General features: G+C 44.1%; 1 protein-coding gene and 1 long non-coding RNA gene across 3 annotated transcripts in view; one reads left to right on the top strand and one right to left on the bottom strand.

The window, feature by feature from the left end:
* Positions 1–6,683: 6,683 nt before the first annotated feature.
* LOC131091307 (uncharacterized) lies at positions 6,684–9,419 on the bottom strand. Its single transcript, XR_009115379.1, has 3 exons — positions 9,290–9,419; positions 8,564–8,726; positions 6,684–6,809 (listed from the first exon to the last, which is right to left on the bottom strand). It is a non-coding gene; the product is annotated as an uncharacterized LOC131091307 (long non-coding RNA).
* A 2,757-nt stretch (positions 9,420–12,176) lies between these two features.
* The window catches only part of IFT81 (intraflagellar transport 81), a 37,355-nt gene continuing 29,043 nt past the window's right edge, over positions 12,177–20,488 (top strand). For both annotated transcript variants that reach the window (XM_058037093.1, XM_058037092.1), the window contains exons 1-7: positions 12,177–12,476; positions 13,353–13,456; positions 14,484–14,664; positions 17,498–17,587; positions 18,642–18,707; positions 19,026–19,136; positions 20,366–20,450. In XM_058037093.1, coding sequence (XP_057893076.1) covers positions 12,333–12,476; positions 13,353–13,456; positions 14,484–14,664; positions 17,498–17,587; positions 18,642–18,707; positions 19,026–19,136; positions 20,366–20,450 — 781 coding nt within the window. In that variant the 5' untranslated portion in view covers positions 12,177–12,332. The remainder of the gene's footprint in view (positions 12,477–13,352; positions 13,457–14,483; positions 14,665–17,497; positions 17,588–18,641; positions 18,708–19,025; positions 19,137–20,365; positions 20,451–20,488) is intronic.

Below are 20,488 nucleotides of genomic sequence, written 5' to 3'. Positions count from 1 at the left end.
GTGACCAAATTCTTTATTTATCCTCTTGCAGAATTAATCTTTGCTATAAAAGCAAAGTTCATGTACCCTCTACCTTGTTCTGAGATACCCAACACAGTCATTATTGTAGAAACATCGCTATAACCCTCATAAGAGCAGGTAAATCATCAGGAAGAGATAAACAGACAATGTGGCAGTGGAAATTTCAGGCACTACAAAACTATTAAGACTCTTTAGTTCAGCTATATATTAGTAAAAAGCTTAATTTTTTACAAAACCAGTCAAAACAGAAAAGACCAAAAGAAGTGGGGAAATGATAGGAATATGAGTGAATATTCAGTGTAAGTTTCAAAAGGAGAATTGGTTCATATGCTAGAATAGATATGCATAAATGCCCACAGTAGTGTTTTCCCACTCTAGATATATAAGATGCTGCCATATGAATATTAACACAATTAATGCATTTTTCAATTGCAGATATAAATACAAGTGGCATAATCTGCTAGCAATATATCTTAAAATGTATGTGGGAAATGGAAATGGCAGACTGATGGGCTAGCTCAGAAAGAACAAAGCTTTGTTGAAAGGAGTGCAGAACACACCTGTTACAATCCTTCTCACCTTGTTTCTACAAAAATAGAACATGTATAAATAGAATAAAAATAGAGAACAGAAAAGGTTGGAGCACAGATTAATTTACTCTGAATTTGCTCCTCCTTGCATGTACTCTGGCCTTACACATCATGGCACAAAGCTACTCACACAAGTTCAGGGGAGGAGGTAGAGGAGGCAAGGCCTGCTTGAAGCTAAGAGCAAACAGGAGGACAAAGCCCCACATTTTAATTCCAGTAAGTGTGAAAGAAATGCCTGAAAATATTACACAAAAATGGTAAAAGTACTTTTCATTGTAATTCCTTGGTTCAAGCTAAAAAGAGCAATACAAAGAGAACCCACTGGGCTTTTCAGAAAATGCTTTGTGTCACTGGAATTGTCTAAAATGAGCATGTTTGATCTGGCTGGACCATGGTCTTCAATGGCGAGTTATGAAACTCATTCCGTGGCCTCTTTCCAGAGCCTTGCAATCCAGGGCTGCAGAAAGGTGACAAGGCTGGGGCAGAGAAATGCTCAGCACATTTTTTAGGTGATACATCTTTTGGGCTTCCTCCCTTCATGGTCACGCTTTGAGGTGACATCTGGCTTTCTTTAGGGTGCAATCAGACAGCAGCAGGTGCTGAAACCAGTTCAGGTTGTGATGTGCTGCCCTTTCTTCCTTCAGCAAGAGCTGCTCGTGGTGCTTCTGAATTGGTTGGCATTTGCCACAGCAGCAGCACTTTTGGCAGTCTGGGGAAGAGGCTCCTTGTCTAAGGGTTAGCCCCAGCTCAGATTCTTCATTTTCATGGTTCTCATGGGACTCACCAGTACACATCAGCTCAGATTCTTCATTTTCATGGTTCTCATTGGACTGGCAGCAGCTTGCCAGAAGCACAACATTTCACAGGGTGGCTCTGCAACAATTCCCAACATAAATCAAAGCAAACAGCATTTGCTGCTTCATCCAACCACCGAGAGGATGTTCAGCAGGGATCCTCCCCATTGGGTTCTGCACTTGCACAGCACACTGGGGATAATGATGATGGATCAGCAGGTCTGGAGGAGGATTGTTTTTGTGTGTTGCCATCACCCACCCCGGCGAAGCCGAATCGACACCTCACGAGTTGTTTCGACACCGACGCACTCCCGCGGGCACGCACCCACCACAGCAAAGCAGCAATTTTTAGGTGACTCAAGAAAATACATCCTCTGGTCACAGAGTGCCCAGGCTCTGATAGCTTTAAATCATGTTATTCTAGACTAGCTCTGAACTCCTGAGTGCACTTCAGCATTCTGGACATCAGCATCTTTCATTCTCTGATCAGTACAGTGGCAAGAACCACGGCAGCCTTAACCAACTTCCAGTTTCTTATTCTATCAAAACCCTGACTTTCCTGGTGCACAGCTCACATCAGCACATGGATCAATAGGCAGTCACGGAGCATGAAGCAAAGACAGCCTTTAAATGTGACAATGAAAAGCTGGCAGTGCAGACAAAAATCATTATATTAAACTGAAAGACCTTCTACACCACACAATGACACCAATATCCAAGCTCTGATAACAACATCCATATGCCTTCTGTCTCAGACATGCTGGCAGGACTCAAAGTGCTGTATTGTTCTTGTCTGGTATACTTGACTGATCTCTAAGCCCTGTTCACCTTCATTTAAATAAATTATTTGAATAGGAATTTGCTTAGCTGAAGGGTCATTTCCAGGAGTGGCAGATACTCACATATCCCTCTGTCATTGCTATTCAAAATTTGTTCTACAGTTGGTTGCCTGTTCAAGTACCAAAAGAGGAAACTTAGAGAGGATATGTCTGGTGTAAAAGCCAGCAACTCAACCTTCTGCTTGCTACCCTCTCCAGGTATTCTGAAGATAGAGACGCATAAAGAAAAATTCATTTTTCTCCTTTCTTTTTGGGTTCAGTCCCTGCTGCTCTGCTTTGCCATCTTGATGCCAACAAACCAGTGCAGAGCAAGCTTTTAATTGATTCCACTCTCTCCTGCACATCCTACTGCAAGCTAAGTTTGGGAGACTCTGAGTGGTTTAATCAGAGTTCCTGAGATCATTTGCTTCCCATTCACCAGTATATGATTTGTATTCTCTGAAGGCAGTGACTCACTCCATACACCACACTGTGACATGTTCTTCTATCTTCTTGCTTGCACAGACATGAAATGCCCTTTTCTTCTGTGTTCAGTGGTTCCAGAGATATTTTTATGGGCCAGCTTTTAGCCTGCAGGTCAGTCAGGTTTTATTTGAGAGTTTTCCTAACTCCTTCCAGGATCAGAGGTTTCTTCTAGCCCTCAGGGTAGAGGTTATTTCCCATTTGCTCTTGGTGCTATAGACAGAAGCCTCCTCTGTAGCAGCTTTGTGCTCAGAACTGACCTGATAGAGCTGTCTTATCTCTGTCCAGAAACTGTGTTACATCTGCTCACTTTGTAAACATATGATTTTTTGTTTGTAGCTTCCAGATATATGTGCCCCTAACTGGGATCTGGGAATTGAGATGAATTCTTTACTCTTTGGATATTGCCACCAGCAAAATTTCACCAGTGTAAACAAAACCCTTTCACCTTACTTGAATCACACATCTGTTGTGCTATAGTGATTTTACCCTGATATAAACCAGGATAGCTGAATAAGCAATTCTATTGACCAGTGCATGGGAGAAATGGTTTTGCTGAGAGGCTGTGTTCCCAAGCTTTCCTTACTTCCCTTGGTTCCTGGAGGACTAACAAGACAAAAAAAATGTAGAAACTTTCCATTTGTCACTCAGGCAGATACAGTCCTGAATGCACAGTGTTTTTGAGTAAAGAATGCCAATTTATACAGTTTTTTCAGAGCACTACTACTTACTCTTCAGAAGGCATTGAGCAATGTTTGCACTTACATGGTGTAATTAAATTTTGGGAAGTGAATGTTGTGCTTATTGGCACAGTGAAATCTTCAGAACTCCTCAGAACCGCAGGCCAAAAAAGAAACATCAAATGAACAAACTTCTTTTACTTAAATACATCAATGTTATGCCACTACACTATTACCTGGGAAGCTGTCAGTGGGAGGAATATGTTGCTAAGAATAACAGGGAGTTAGGTGGTTCAGGAGAGCAAGAAAGATAAGGGTGGTTTCCTTAGTTTTGGGTATCAATTGCTCTCTCTTTATTGCACTTATTTGTATGGGCCAAGCCTAAACCAGTCTCTAATTACAGCTGAAATATGAACAGGAGCCTTCTGATATAGAACAGCAGTGAGAATTTCCACATTTGACAGCTGCTGATCTCTGCCCCATGAATTGGCAGTTTCACTGCTGGTCCCCACAGCCGTGTGCTCACTTTCACCAGAGCTGCACAGCTATTAAAGGGGTAAGATCAGGAGTATTTGAATTCCATCAAGACAGCCATTCCAAGGGGGAAACCCAATCTCCCAAGCAGTCATCCTTGTAAAGGACAGTGCTCCTAAGCAGGAAATATTTTTCCTGTCATTGCATTTTGAGCAATGTCTTGCACCAGAGATGTGTGATGACAAACAGCACATTAGCTGGATGATGTGTAGCTTCCATCAGGGACTTCTCATGTCTTCTAAACCAAGTTAATGAATGAGATTTAATTACAAACCAAATCAACCTTTGTGGATGCTACCTGAGCAGGAAAGTCGCTGAATAGTTTCACTGTATAACACTCAAGACATTAATTATGTGTGTTAATTTTTAAAGAACTAAAAATTAATGAACCTATAACGGGAAACTGTTGGTCATCATCCACTGGGGAGCATCTGGAACCTGATCCAAAGCTCTTCTGAAAAAGGTGTTACAAAAACCAGTCCTTCAGCCAGCTAAACCAGCAACAGTGCCCTGCCTCAGGCAGAAATGAACAATCCAAAATAAAAGAACCTTCTTGCCAGCATGCAATTGTTCAGCTCCTGCCATAACTAACAGGAAGGAAAAGGAGGCCTCCTGTGTAGTTCATGAGATTTAGCTTCCAAAGGAATCTGGTCCATGAAGACAATCCTGGGTGTAACCAAAGCCCCACATTGCTACCTCAGTATCTCAGCCACATGGCACAGCTTCCTGGGCTCTGGCCTTGGTATTGTTCTGGTAGAAAATAAACACTCGGATTTGCTTTTTAGTGATTCCTCCATTTTTTCTTCTTGCCAGTGGAACTTGTGAAGGAACTTTATACATCAGAGGTTTGGACCAAACCTCTCATCTATTATTTTTGGTGCCTGTAGTGACCAACTCCTGGCATGTCAGAGGAAGGTTAGGGAACAAGGCGGAATGTGCAATGTAATTGAAAGCAGAACTCCCTCAGTACCATCCCAGCAGGAGCCTACAGAGGGTGACATTTCAAAATGACTGGCAGTCACTGAAACTTTGTAACAAGCCCTTCGGATTTCATTAACTCAGGAAGCTCATGCATATCTTTCCCGGATGCTGTATGAACAATTACAGCCTTCCTGTTGTTGGACAAAGCCTTTTGCAGACCATAACTCTGACCACATGAGAAGGGAATGGAATTTGCTCTCAAGTGCTGAAAAACCTCAGCAGAAGGAGCTGTAGGAGGCATTGTGGGCACTAGAGGGGACCTGGCAGTGGAAAACCTTCTCTGTTTCTGCAGAAAACCCCAAATTTGGGAGAAGATGAGATAAAAATGTAGAAACTTACATGTATCTTATATTTTATACATATGGGCTTCTAAATTATCTAATGAAAGTGCTAATTGACCTAGTTTCTTATGCATATATTTCAAAGCTGGCTGAGAGGAACTAAAATTCATTACAATTCACTTCTTTAGAGTATCAATTCCATCATTTCAGTTGAAATAAAATAGTTTATAATTTTTTTTCATTCTTTGGCTGCTACAGACTAGAAATAGAACATTTTTATCTTGGACATTGTACAGTCATGGGGTTACAACAAAAGATGGCTATGAGGCCCTTGCATCCTGCTCTAGGTCACAGCAGCATTGTTCCATGGAGTCTTTCTCCCAGAGTTTTGTTATCTCACTGAGATTGGCACCATTGAGGTTTTCATGATCTGTGTGGGCAGGATGAAGAGATTGTCCTTTGGTCTGAGGAGGATCCCCAAACATCAGCCTGCAGCACAAAGCACAGACAAGCAATCCACCCCACAGGGAAGTGAAATGAGCCTCAATGTGATAAATGAACCCCCAGAGAAATTCCACATTTTCTTTGCAGAAGAAAACCCCACATTAGGAAACTTTTTTTTAATTATTTCAGTCCCTGATTAAAGCTCTCTTACGTGGATGCATTTTTCCTTGACATTTGAATTAATGAGCCAAATGTCTCCAGTGAATTGAAGATGAGCCTGTGACACCTAAAGCTGTTTCTATGGCAGCTGCATGGTGGCACGAACTGGAGGCTGTGACTCCACTGCAGGATCATACAGCAGGGCAGCTGGGTACAAGTCAATTATTTGGGAATTATGAGTGTTAAGAGTGTGGCTGTGAAGGAAAGAGCTGTTTTACATACATGAGGTCTATAGGTGCCTAGGCAGAGGGAGCACCTTAACATTTCATGACATTGTCATGTCTCTTTCTTTCAACACACACACACAAAAGTAGATGTCTTTCACTCACTTTGGGAGGTTTTCCATGGATTCCACAGGGAACCCCTGACCTCACATGTTTTTAGCAGTTGCATTATAATTCACACATTGTCCTGTCTGAATTCTTGTAAAGAAACAAGCTCTTGCTCAATGGTTTTTTGTTACTTAAAGACAGTTTCAACCTGTCCTCCTCAAACGTAAGATAGGGAGCTTGACATTTCAGATTGTTGCAGCTTTCTATAGGAGGAAGCTGCAGAAGGAACTACCCAAACCATGGTCCTGCCACACCTCATCAATCCTTATTTAGCCCCTTGCTTGGGTCAACAGTGCTTGTCATTGTTTGGGCTGAGGGTGAAGTAATTTCCTTCACAATTTTATATGAAGTTTCATATCTGGGTCTGGTGATAGATTGAGAAATCAAGTGTTTCAGCTGGAAGTTTAGTTCAACAACATGAGCCAATTAAACAAGGATGTAAAGTGGGCAGAAATCTGAATTCTGAATATTGAACTGACATTAACTGAATACTTGCCTGCATTGGTACAGTGTATTCTGCTGTAACCCAGATCCTGTTGCTTTTGTGGGCCACTTCCTTCACACTGGTACTCACTGAGCTGCTAACATCATCCTCTCCTGTCAGAGTCTGTGACAAGTGGCTAGACAACTGTCTGGACAAAACAGAAAAGACAAATAAGCCCATAAGAATAAAACATGACAGCTTCTTTGTACCATTCTTGAACAAAAGGCACTCCAAGATAAAAGTCAGATGGTCATTTTCAAGTAGGTGAGAGAATTTTTGGATGAGACACATCAGCTGGATCAAACTCTGCCTTGGTTTCACTTTCACACCTTTTGGCTTTGAATTGATGCACATAAGAAGAGAATTTTCATTTTCCCATCCTAAAGACACAGACAATGTGGAGTGACATCCTGACCCTTCAGATGCCATTTGGGAAACATCATTTATCTGCAACAGGCCTTGATGTCATCCAAAAACTTTCCCCTATGCTGTGTTGTGTGCACCTAGACTCTGACTTTTTTCTGTCACAAATGATAGTGTCCTGTCCATGTTGTTTTTCTTTAAAAGAGCTTTAAAAACATAGGCTTTAATTTTTCAGTGACTATTTTTGTGCCCCATGCTGATTGCTTCAAAAACCTTGGCCTAACATTTTTACTTTCTCATGAATTGAATGTGTTGAGGAGGAAGGACACCTCTGTTCCAAAGCTGACAGGAATATCACCCAGCTCATCTAACTCATAAAAGCACTGTCAAGTTTGAAAAAACTATTGTATGTTCAGAAGATACTTTCTACATTACATAAAAGTGATATAAAAGGCTTGCTTTGAAAAACAAGCCACAAGCACTTGCACCAATTCAGGTTAACAACAGACTTTTCTGGATGGAGATAAAATAGAACCTGAAGAACAAAAATACAAAGCAACTGATCAATGTTCCTTTATTTATATCCTCTGTTTTGACAGCATTTCAGCCTTTTCCTCCTGGAGAACAGTGCTTTGGGATAACAATGTTGTTGGAAAGTGGCAGTGGGAACCCAGCTCTGAGCAGCAGAAGGTGGGCACAGAACCTCAGTAAAGCCACTTGGATTTCCTGCAGATTTGATCCTTGGTGTGATTGGGATCAGTGTGCGCAATGTCCTGGCCTGCTGCCCTCCCAGGAGAATGAACCCAACCCCACCAACCTCAGCAGACTTTGTTCAGCAAACTTATCACTGAGAACAGCCCTTGCTTGGCAACACAGAGCAAAACTTGCCCTTTGGAGGCAATCCATTATGGCACATTCCTAAAACATCTTATTGTTCTTGGAATCTGCTGCAAGGGGTGACCATTTCATCTGGCCTTGAACAGGAGGCTCTAAAGAGCAGGCTCTAATCTCAGAAACACTGAGGTAAGCCTGACACCAATCAGTGGAGCTATTTTGGATTTTTCAGGCAAGAAAAACCAAGCTGCATGGCAAGAAACAAAACTGTGAGTGTTTCCTAGAGAAAGCTGAGTTAACTCTGCCCAACCAACCCCTCCTTGTTAAATAACATCCAATGCCACACTCCCACCTCAGAGGATCCACAATCCACCCTCCAAGGGGGTCTAACACCACATCAATGGTCTTGCTGCTGCTGTGGCATCATCTCCCCTCAGGACTACCAGACTTTGCCAGTAACACTCTTCTGGGCTGGGCAGAATACACAGCACCCACTCCACAGGGCTGGCAGTGCCAAGCAAGGCACAGGGCAGGGGTGTTCTGGGGTTCTGGAGTCATCAATGGCCACTGAGATCTCCAGCTTCTTATCCCATATTGCTTGGGACACCATTCCACCTGGTCTTAGACTGTTTTGTATCAGGTGCTGGGACCAAAGTGAGTGATGAAGTCACTGCTCCTCTCAGCAGAGCCATTGGTGGCACATACCTTGTCACACAGAGCTGCAGCTGCCCAGCGTGTTCTGAGCCAGCTGTGTGCCTCTGGCCAGGGGCAGGAGAGGTGTGAGGCCACACTGACACTGCACACACAGGAGCTGGGGCTGGAAACCTGCAGAGCTCTCAAGGTCCGGCCTCCAAATCCCGGGCTCAGTCTGAAAGACACAAGTTTGGATAAGAATCCATTAGACCCAGATTTAAAGGATCAGGATCCTCTCTCATGCAACACAATACTCTCATAAAAGCACAAAATATACAAACCCTACAACACAGATCTAATGTTGTTCTTCCAATCCTTTAGTACTTTAAATCACTTACAAATGTAGACATGACAAAACATTCAGAACCAGACAGACTTCTTGGCTGCTGCTATTGTCTTAAATGCCTCAGCTCACAGGAACAAGCCACGTTCTGCACAAACAGGCTGAATTTTTAAAGATGTCTGTGATCACTCCTTAGGCTTTAGCTGACCACAGTACAGCTGCAAGTGGGAACCAGAAACAGGCTGGGGATGCATTTAGGTACTAGAATAGCCATAAAGAAATTAATTTTTAATATAACACAGTCAGGCCTATGTGTAGACACAGCACAATATTTATAATAACAGAAACAAACAAAGAGGAGGGCTCAGATTGCTTGAGCAAGGCAGAAGTATTGTCTCATCTTCCTAAAAGCTCTTGTTTTCACACTAACATGTTCCATCTGGCCGGGGTCTGACCTCAGCAGCCCGGCCGGGCCGTTCATGCTCCTGTCCGTGCTGTTCCCATATAAGGTGATGTCTCTTCGGGGAGCCGGATTCTCATTCGCTCAGGTTTGTCCCTCTCGGATTTGCTGCTCTCTGCGGCCGAGCTCTGTCACAACTTTGCTGCAGATCCAGAGAGCTCTGGATTGTTGATTTCCGTCCTCTTTCCTCCACAAGTCACCTCTGCAGGATGTCTTTGCAATAAGCAGCTTCCACAAGCCTTTCCCAAGCTAAAGAAAAGACAAATTCTATCCAGAGAACTGGATGGAACTGTAGAGCTGAACTCTTAGAACAACTCTCACATCAAACTCCTTCAAAATCTGCATCACTCTCCTGCAAACTAATTTGGAAAATGTCCCCAGAATTATACAGTAAGTAAACTGGAACACTGGCCCTCGAGTCTGTAAGACTTGATTCAGACAGCACATCACCCAAACTGAGATAACTTAAGACAAGTTAAGCATAAACAAATCTCAGCTGCTTCCTGTAATATTTACCCAAGGCTGCACTGGGAGTTTATAATCTCTATCTGTGAAGATTCTCTTGTGATAAAGAGGTCAAGGCACTGAGCTAAGCCTTGATTGTAATTGTGAATATTCAGATTCTGTAAATGCCAAGCAGCAGGGGCAGCCAGGGGGCTGCATGCATGGAGAGCACAAACCTGGTGCAAGAAAGGATCATGATAACACAAAACTTTAAGGATGATGAGATCTCTCTCACTTTCCCCAAGCTGGGAAGTCCCACAGAACTGGGCTCCAATGTGGGATTTTGCTCCTGCCTCCAATCACTTGAGCTTCCAAACACAAGTTCAGCCAGTCCAGTTCTAACAAGTTCTGGTCATGGAGTCTCCTTTCCCAGAGTCAGAACAGACTTCATGGGTTTCCATCTCACCATCTCTTTTTCTTCTTATCTTGGCATTATCTAAAGTTTTCATCCTTCCTCTTCTTTAATGTAACAGAGACACGAGAAGAGGGGAATGTTCCTTTCCTCCTGGGAAGGTGAGAGGACTGGAATGGTCTCAACAGAAAGCAAAACCTCAGAGCAGCACCCAGCCCAGATCCCCCTCCACCCTGACCACAACTGCCTTCCCCTCAGCGCTGAGGAAGAAAGGATGAGGATCAGTGTTTACAGAAACAGTGTTTCTCCAGGATTAAGTGATGGGGAACTCACAGGCACCTCCATCAGAAATACCATTCTCATCTGCCCTCTCTGTGTTCTACATGCTCAAATTACTCATAGGAGAAAACAGTAACTGATACCAGGAAAGCATGACAAAGGAAAGCAGATCTCTTCTGGGAACTTGTAGGTAAATATGATTGCTAAAGGTCAGTATATGGACTAAAAGCACAAAGGAAACATGATCTGGTTTTAAAGTTCAAATCCAGGAGTCAGGAGACTTGGATTATGTTCCTGGCTCTAGCACAGCTCTCATGCCCAACCACAAGGCACCCGTCCATCCCTTCTGCCACTTCATTTAACCAGTTAAGAGCTCAGACATCAATCAGTGTCACTTCCCAGCCTTCCTGTGAAGACCAATAAATTTTATGAAATTATTGTATTAAACGTTTTCAGTTTCTCAGAAGGAAAAGAGGAGCTAATCTAAGTTAGTCGCAGTGCTTAGAATTGCAAAGTATTACATTTATGGTTGCTACTTACTGAGTCAAATTCTGCAGTGATTTACAACCTGTGCATTTCAATTGGCACCAATTTAACATGACTCACTGCATATTTTAATCCATCATCTGGGGACTCACATGGGATTCTAAGACTATCCAAGAACCTAATTGAAATAGCAGAGAGACTCCAAAATCCAACTATTTCAGGCCTAAGCATGGCTTTTGAAGGATCTGCGAGAACAAACTCGCAGACTGAGAGATTCCATTAACAAGTTTGACTTTAATTTATAGTCTGGTTCGGATTGTTTGGTGTTTTTGAAGCTGCTGTCCTTGTTTCAGATTTATGCACTACGTATTTATTGCTGCTTTGAGGTACGCTGACAACTGATGTTCAGCCTCGAGGACATAAATTTGCCATTTTCCCCAGATGAGGCCTGGGCCCAGGACTGGCTGTTCCTGTTCCACACGGATCCTCTGTGCACCTTTTCATCTCCAAGGAACTGAGTAACCATTCACCTGACACGTACATCAGCCACACTTGACATCCCTTTGTGCTGTCAAAGGCTGCCAGAAATCTTAATTGGGTAACTGCAGCAATCTGTTTGTACATCTCCTACACATGCGACAACAACCTCCCTCAGAAGGAGCCGCAGAGCCAAGTTTATCCTCCAGAGGCTGAATCTCGGACCTATTTCTGCCACTGCTCGCACTCGTTCCGTGAAGGAGCCTCAGGAGAGACCTGCCCTGTGCCCCAGCGCCCTCAGCGGCAACTCCCGGGCCGTTCGCGGCGGGAAGGGGACGGGACGGGGCTGCGGGGCGCAGCGGGAAGGACTGACCGGGGCACGCTGTGGGGACACCGGGAGGGTTCCCAGTGCGGCGGGCTCCGCGCTGCCACAGCCGGCTGTGAGGGCAGCGATCCGCGGTCCGCCGGAGGAGCCCGGTGCCGGTCGCTGTCCCGATCCCGGCGCCGGTCCCCTCACAGTTCGGCCGCGCCCCTCACGATCAGGCCACGCCCCACCACAGCTCAGCACCGCCCCTCCACACTGTGCCACGCCCCCTCCACGCAAGACCACGCCCACTCACTTCGTGGCCCCGGCCCGGTTCGCGCCGCTCGCCGGTAACGCCGGAAGTGACGCCGCGCCCGTGTCCTGGCAACCGTCCCCGCGGTAACGGCGCGCGCGAGGCTCCGGTCGAGGCCTCCCCGCCAGGGCCCGGCCCGGGCCCCGATCCCGCAGCTCCGGCCCGGGCCCCGATCCCGCAGCTCCGGCCCGGGCCCCGATCCCGCAGCCCCGCCAGGGCCCGGCCCGAGCCCCAGTCCCGGCACCGAGGGGCGGCCGGACCCGGTGACCGTCCCCCCGGCATCTGCTGTGTGCCCTCTGCAGGGGCTCTCCCAGGCCGCAGCTATGGGTGACCAAATGCAGGTCATTGTTGAGAAGCTCAATCAGGAGCCCTTCAGGAAGAACTACAATTTGATCTCGTTTGACTCCCTGGAGCCGCTGCAGCTGCTGCAGCTGCTCAGCGATGTTCTGGGGGAGATTGACCCCAAGGTAAGGAGCGCACTCAGGGTGCCCACACCTCCTGAGGGGGCCTGACACTGGAATTTGCTTTTATTTAGGTCTGGCTCAGTATAATCCTGCAGTATTTGTCTCACCAAAAGAAGCTTGTATGAATTTTCCAGGAAATAAATGTGCCTGGCAAGAATCCTTCCTGCCTGTACGTCTGAGTGCTCTTGGCAAAGCAGCAAATGCTGCTTGGGGCAGGGCGGCAGCATCCCTGCTCCCCAGAGGCTGATGACGATGGTTTTCCTGTGAAATGAAAGATCTTGGATGTTTTTCCTGTGAAATTAAAGACCTTGGTTCATACTGCCAATCGTGTTCAGTCAAAGCCAGGCTGTGTCCTGCACCAGGGCAGGAGCTGATCAAGAACTGAACCTCCTGACTGTGCTGGTGCAATGGAAATTAAATCCCAGTCCTGGGAGGCTGCCAAAAGTGTGTGTGAGATCAGAAGGGACCATTCACACACCTGGGGAGTGGGTACCTGTGCCAGGATGTCCGACTTCCTGGGTGGATGTGGTCAGTGTGACTGCACAGATGAGGTCTCACGAGCAGGGAGAAGAGATTCCTGGAGTAAATTGACAGGAAAATCCATTAGAAGAGAATTGAAGTTAGGTGATATAAGGGCTGATCTCACTATTGCCTGGTAAATTAATAAAACCAATTCTTTCAGTGTTGCCAGATAACTAACATCACTTGGACAAACAAGTTTATAAAAATAATAATAATATAATTGATGGTAGGAAATAATATAGTGTTATCCTAAAAATTAGTAATTAATTATTAAATCGATTGGTTTATAATAATTACAATAATTTTTACTATAAGAATAATAATAAAGAATAATTACTTATTTTAAAACCTGTTCAGCATGCTGTGGACATCAGAGAGGAGCTGCCAGAACAAACAGCTAAAAGAATGCTGAATCTGCTTGGAATCCTCAAGTACAAACCTCCAGGGACTGTGTCAGACCTGTGAGTACTTTTTTGCCTACAAATCACGTTAAAACATCTATTTTGGGTTATATGGTACTGACCTTTATTTCAGGTGAGCACTGCTCCAATGTCCCCATGGATGTTGGGATGGGATCCCAGGTGTGGCTCCAGCTGGGCTCTGTCCCCGGGGATGTTTTGGGGTCCCAGGTGTGGCTCCAGCTGGGCACCATTCCCGGGGATGTTTTGGGCTCCCAGCTGGTCTCTGTTCCCGTGTCCCCGGGGATGTTTTGGGCTCCCAGCTGGTCTCTGTTCCCGTGTCCCCGGGGATGTTTTGGGCTCCCAGGTGTGGCTCCAGGTGGGCGCTGCCTGCAGTGGCGGCTCGGGCCGGCAGAGGGCGCCTCCCGGCCCTGCCCGGTCCCGGTCCCGGTCCCGTCTCACCTGTGCCAGGTGATCCCAAATCCCCCTCGCTGTCCTGGCATCCCCAAGGCTGTCACTGCTGGCTTTATCCTTGTAGTATGTTACGGCGTTTTTATCTGACTCAAGGCAGAAGAATCAGGAGCTTGACCTGCAGACTTCCAGCTCAGAATGGGTTGGGTTGGAAGGGACTTTAAAGATCACCTGTTCCAGTCCCTGTCATGGCAGGGACACCTTTCACTATCTCACGTTGCTCAGAGCTCCATCTAGCCTTGAACACTTCCATGGATGGGGCACCACAGCTTCTCTGGGCACCCTGTGCCAGGGCCTCAGCACCCTCACAGGGAAGAATTGCTTCCTAATTCAAAGCTTTCTGTCACTGTGAGGCTATTCCCATTGTCCTGGTAAAAAGTTCCTCTCCATCTCTATTTTGTGCTCCCTTCAGGTTCTGGAATGTGAAAATCCCTCAGCCTTCTCTTTTCCAGGCTAATCAAACCCAAGCCTCATCATGAGCATTTTCTCTTCTAACAGCATTACAAAAATCATTAGGCAAGTGGAGAAGGAATGTCAAAACATTGCAGATTTTTTGTTCCAAGGCAGCATTCTTTTGTTTGAGATTTACTGGCATTTTCTCCTGGTTGGTTCCATACAGGAGTGCGTTTCGCCAGGGGCTGGTTACTGGAAGCAAAGCTGTAATTCATCCTGTCTTGCACTGGCTTCTTCAGAGGACCAATGAGCTCAGGACCAGAGCTTACCTGGCACGATTCTTGGTGAAGCTGGAGGTGCCAGCAGAGTTCCTGCAGGATGATACTGTGGCTGACTTCAACAAACAGGTACCATTCCTCATCAGTGCCAATGCTGCACCTTGATTAAAGTGCAGTGGGAGGAGGGAAAAATGAATCAGGGAGTTAATGCTGGCATACGTGTCCAAGTGAGTTATGTTAAAAGCTTGTTGGAATCAAGGATAAGCAAAGATTCATAATAAAAAGTTGATGTCTTGACCACTTTTCTTCCAATAACCCTGAAATTATGTATTAATAAGGAGCATTGAATTAAAAGGCCTTAAGCCCATTAAGCACTAGGTGCCAAATAATGTTCAGAGCCATTTTGGCTTAGACAGACTTTTAGTTCTTAATTTTTGAGCAGGTTTGAGGGTTTTTTCTCTATGAAATATGGCTGGATATTTTTAACTTTATAAAATAGCCACTTCAAACAAGTCCAGGAAATGTTATGACCAAAAGTCGATGTCTCCTAATTGTCCATTGATTGTAGTTGTAGCCATGATAGTCCTGTGATAGTATTTGATAGCCAATATTTGTATGGGCCTTACTCCACTTCTGCTTTAACCATTTATTTTTTGTCAATAAAGAAAAGATTCCTCTTTCTCTGTGCTGACATTCCTATTTATTATGTTCCCACTTCTTTTGTGAGCATTAAATGTTGATTTTAGATAGTCAGACTGGGTGGGTTAGAAATGTAAAACTGGAAGTGAACCAAAGTTTTGGGTTTATTATCTGAGGTACATATTTACTTATTTTTTCCCAGTTTTCTGTGCCTTTTGTTCTGCTAAACCACAGTGGGTTTGAGTGTTTGTAAGAGGTAACTTGATCTGTTAACTCTGCACCAGCAAAGCTGAACACTCTCACTGAGACTTGACTAAGCCTTTTATTTTTTTGTTACCTCTAACAATATTGGATTTATACCTTGAAATAACTCAGCAGAAGTAGCAGGGAGAGAAAGGAATGCAGTTGTATGTTTTGTTCAGAATGTCACAGTGTTAATGTGTATAAATACCCACCTCCATAATTTCCATGACGTAAGATGTGTTCCTTTTTGGGATTACAGTAATAGAACCATCTCATTAAACTAATACTCTGCTGATTAATTCAAAACAGAAGCTGGGGTAATAGAATGCCTTACTGCACTATAACATGACTGTGCAAATATTTAGATACTAATGAATTAAACAATTAGCCTGAATTATTTAGATACAGCCTTGCAATGGTGTCTTTTAAGGGAAATTTCAAAAAGGAGAGTTCAGACACCTTTTAACACAGTTAAGTTTTGTGGGTGTGTAGAATCAAACTAAAATGAACTCTTGTAAATCACTTATAGAAGATACTCAGCAAATCTTCCCAGCTTCTTGTGATTTAGACATTGGATTGCCTGCAATATATAATTTAAGAAATAAGCAACTTCAGCATTAATCTCATTGTTCAGGCTTCAGTGATTTGCTCCCAGGTGCCAGAGATCTCTTTCCATGTTGGACCCTGGTTGGTTTTTTGGTCATTTGAGTGTGTCCCTTATTTCAGGTGCATGTGGAGCACCCAAAGGGAAAAGTGAGAACTTTATTTTTTGTTATGATCCATCAAACTCTGCTCTGTCTTGTTTGAATCCTGCCATTGGCCTTGAAATTTCATGTTCCAATGGGGAAAAGTCCCATGGAATTCTTCTTTTGACAGAGATAGAGACACACAAAGGAAAACTCTTGGACACCAGCAGTGGGAGTGCAGTTGCTCAGAGACCACCTGCTCATTTTCATTCTTGTTAAAGGATTTACAGAGTGCACAAGGGGCATCGTGGGAACCAGTTGGGTTTTACTCCTGCATATTGTATCTTGTTCCTCCTCATCCAGCCTGTGCATTCCTTGTCACACCATTATTTGCCACTTAATCCAGCTCTTTGTGATTTTATCTTCTCCTTAGCCATTTTATTGCTATTTTTTTGAATTCCTTCCAGCTTGTCAGTGTGTGCTTGCTACTGAAACAACCAGAACAGAGCAGAGTGCTCTGGATGCTGCTTCCTCAGGGTTTTACAGAATGGAGGTGCTGCTCTGATGCCTTTGTTTGAACTGGCCTTTGCTGTTGCCATTTGGTATTCACCTTTCATATCAACTGCTCTTTCCAGGAAGTAAAAAATGACTTGATACTCTCCTTTTAGATTTTCCCATCTCATTGAAGGGCTGTTTCTGTGGAGATAATCTTTCCTTCCACCACAGCTCGCGTTTCTCCGAGTTGAATCTAAATTTATTTCCTCTCCATATTTCTAAACTCTCGCTGTCCCCTGTTATTTCTCTACCCACACAGACTTTCACACTGCCTCTCAGTTTAAGATTCCTGGTGGGCAAAGTACTGGTGTGGAAGTAGCACACTGTCTCCTTGTCTCTGAGTGCTGAGCTGCATCTATCAATCTCTGGGATGCTGTGAGGGTTATGCAACGTGGCACAGCCACTTCTCACGTGTTCACTCAGCTCTGCTCTTGGGCCACTCTGGAAACTCAAGCCCCATTGCTTCCTTCAGAAGTGTTGTTAGAGCAAACACTTCCATTTGGGGCTGATTTATATGTGGGATACACAGATGTATAGTAAGAGAGAGTAATTTGTTAATTTGTGCCTCTTGGGTGACATTTTCCTGTTTTGCAAATACATTGTGTATTACAGAAGGTGAAAATACCGAGAAAATTGTGAGGTTCTGATTGTCTCCTCAAATGGAAGATAATGCACTGTTATTTATAAGTTGACAGGCTTTTGCAATGAGAAAATGCCTTTTTTATCTTATTTTCACCATATTTCTATGTCTTTTACTGTCTTAGTAGTAAAACAGTGTGTTGATCTGAAAATCCTTAGACACAGAGCTCATTCTGCACAATTTCCATTTCATTTCACAGTATGAAGAACTCATGGAAGCATTTAAAAACCTACATAAGGAGCATGAGCAGCTGAAAATATCTGGTTTATCCACTGCAGAAATAAGAAGGGTAAACAAACTCCACAATTTTTTCTTTAGTTGGTGTTTTGCATGTCAGTTCCATGTTTGTTGGCTTTGTGGACAGTGTGAAAGCTGTGGAGGCCAGAGCTGGTGGGCACTGCAGCTGCCTCTGGAGCTGCTCTCTGTTGGCAAACACAAAGTCCTCGCTCTGTTTAGAGCTGAGATTTCTGGAGCAGATTGGGGAACGAGGCTGCCAAGACTCTGTGCAGCATGATTTCCAAATATTGGAACTCCATTTCCTCTGAATGCAGACTGATACAAAGCCTTTTGCTTTCCTGATAGCAGCTAATAATTCCAGAGGGTGTTGAATGAATTATGAGCTTAAGTCAACAGAAATGATGAACCCACGTGGCTCAAGTGTTAAGTAGAGATATTTGCTCTGTTTCAGCACAATAATTAAACTTGTGTACAACTTTCCAGTGGACACACAGAGAAGCCAAGCAAATGTTGAGATAAGGCCTACATTTGGAGAATTCATTTTCCTTTCTCTCATAACTACCAATCTGCAGAGCCCTGCTGTTGCAAAATAGGACTAAAGGAGAATAATAATAATCAGATACATGTTTCAGCACTAGAAAATGTTTCTTTTAAGACAGTTTTAATACAAGAAGTGGCAGCAGACATCTCTCATAAGCAACTTCATGCAAATTGGTCTGCCAGGAATTGGGTAATGCTGGTGACATTAAGAACATATGTCAGACTGCATCAGATGTTGAATTCATACTGATTCGTTCCTTGGTGGTTTCTGTTTGTTTGTTTTTATTTTAGAGAAATCCACCTGCTTTTATTTTAAATGTTCACTGTAATACTCAAGGATGCAGATGAAGAATGTTAGCATAAAGAGAGTGGGAACTGTGGGGGAAGTAAGAGAGAAGAGAGATTGGAATCCTGGATGTTTGATCATAGATCAATAAAATTACAGCCGCCTCCGTGTATTCAGGGAAGAATTCTGATTTTCATATTAATTTGAAGAGAACTTAGTCCAATCCAATATACATGGGGAATAAATTAATATTTCTTTATCTGTTTTTTCTGCTTTTTAGGACATCAGTGCAATGGAAGAGGAGAAAGATCAACTGGCCAAAAGAGTCGAGCGTCTTAAGAAGAGGGTAATAAGAGAAGTAACACTCCTACATTTCAGTGTCATAATCCTTGGCCTGCAACTCCCATTTTGGAATGCAAACAGGGATTAAGATAAACACACTGTATGTCTAGGAAGGAATCAAGTAACTAATTGACCTACAGGGAATCTCCCCAGGCGCTGATCCAGAGCTTTTAAGAATCTCGAGTCCAGTCCTTTGCTGTCATTTCTGAGTAGTAACGTGTATGGAAGGGAAGTGCTAAGTGGGCTTGTGAGACATCTGATCTCTTTAATGTATTTCTCAGCTATCTGACAGCAACATGCACTATTTATCCACTTGCTGTAGGTGGAGACAGTACAAAATCATCAACGGATGCTTGAAATAGCAAGACAGCTTCGCTTAGAGAAAGAGAGAGAAGAATCTCTGGCTCAACAGAAACAAGAACAGAAAAGTCAGGTACTGGCATAACAACACACCTGGTAAAGAGTTGTTGCTGTTTGTTTGGGAATTGTGCATTTTAAAAATACATCAGGAACAGCAGTAATGGGAGAGTTTGTCCCAACCCCAGAAAATAAAATTCCATTTAAAAGATCTGTGTACATTTTAAGGGAAGAGGCTTGACCCTGCAAGTTTTGAACACCACAGTGAAGGTACTTGGCTGCCTCAGCTCCCACTGACATCATCCTTTAGCATTCCCAGGAAATGTTCCATGAGTTACTGCTGGAGCACCCAAAGGGAACTCTTCACATTTATGGCAGTGAGCAAATGTTTCCTTGGTTTGATTTCTATCTCTGATCTGCACGAAGGTTGCAGGGGCTGAGCAACACAGCAAGTACCTTGTATTTTCCTGGGTGGGGGCAGTATTTATTCAGGAGCAACCTTGGGATTTAAGCCCCTGAATTTGGGAAAAATGATGTCCTGAGCAGCCCTGGGAGCAGCTGACATCCAAGAGTAAGGGTGGGTTTTATTCTGTCCTGTGTTGTCTAAACAAGATCCTTCTATAGAGTCCAGTGCCATTTTGTTACACTGACTCACCAAAGTCTGTAGCCTGAAATCTGAGCGTTTCCTGTTAAAATGGGAAAAGCTTTCAGATTTCTGATATTGCAGCCTTTGTCTGGATGTGGAATCAGTGGGAATCAGTGGCCTCTCAAGCTGTTGGGTCTTTGCTGGAGCCTAAGATCACTACTAAAATGAATGTGATGGCCAGTTAATTCCAGTTCTTACTGCACATCTCTCTAAGTCACAGAAATGCAAATCAGCTGGGGCTGGTTTGGCAGGAAGCTTTCCAGACTGCTCCTGGGATGGACAGTGGATTGCTGTGACAACTCAGCTGCATTGCAGGATAAGCAGAATTATCTGCTGCAATCCTGACTCCTGCTGCCTCTTGTTGTTGTTGTAATGCTCAAGCCACTCATATTTTTGGTTGAAAATTGTTGGATGAATTTCTGCCATCAGAGAAAATATCACTTGGGAGAACAAGAACACTCTTCTCAATTAACAGGAGGGAATATCAAGTAAACCCAGGCCAAGTGTTGAAAATTTGGTCTGGCGCATTTCCCTTGTGAAACACAAAATCACCAGGCAGTAAAGCTGGCGTGGTTTGTGTTTGGGGCTCTGTGGGTTGAGTTGTTTGCACGTGGATTTCCAAGGAGTGACCCTGTGTGTGTCCAATTGTCTCTCCAAAGTTGTTCCACACGGAGCAGAGGCTGCAGAGAGCCCAGGTGCAGCTGAAGGAGATGCAGCACATGGTGGCAGATTCCAAACCAGAAAGTGAGTAGGGCTTTTCCTGTTCCATCCTAGGTTGGTGT

Source organism: Melospiza georgiana, chromosome 18 (genome assembly GCF_028018845.1).
Source record: "Melospiza georgiana isolate bMelGeo1 chromosome 18, bMelGeo1.pri, whole genome shotgun sequence".
In the NCBI taxonomy this organism is placed as follows: domain Eukaryota; kingdom Metazoa; phylum Chordata; class Aves; order Passeriformes; family Passerellidae; genus Melospiza; species Melospiza georgiana.
Note: the sequence above shows the minus strand (reverse complement) of the source record. Positions and strands in the feature narration are given on the sequence as shown.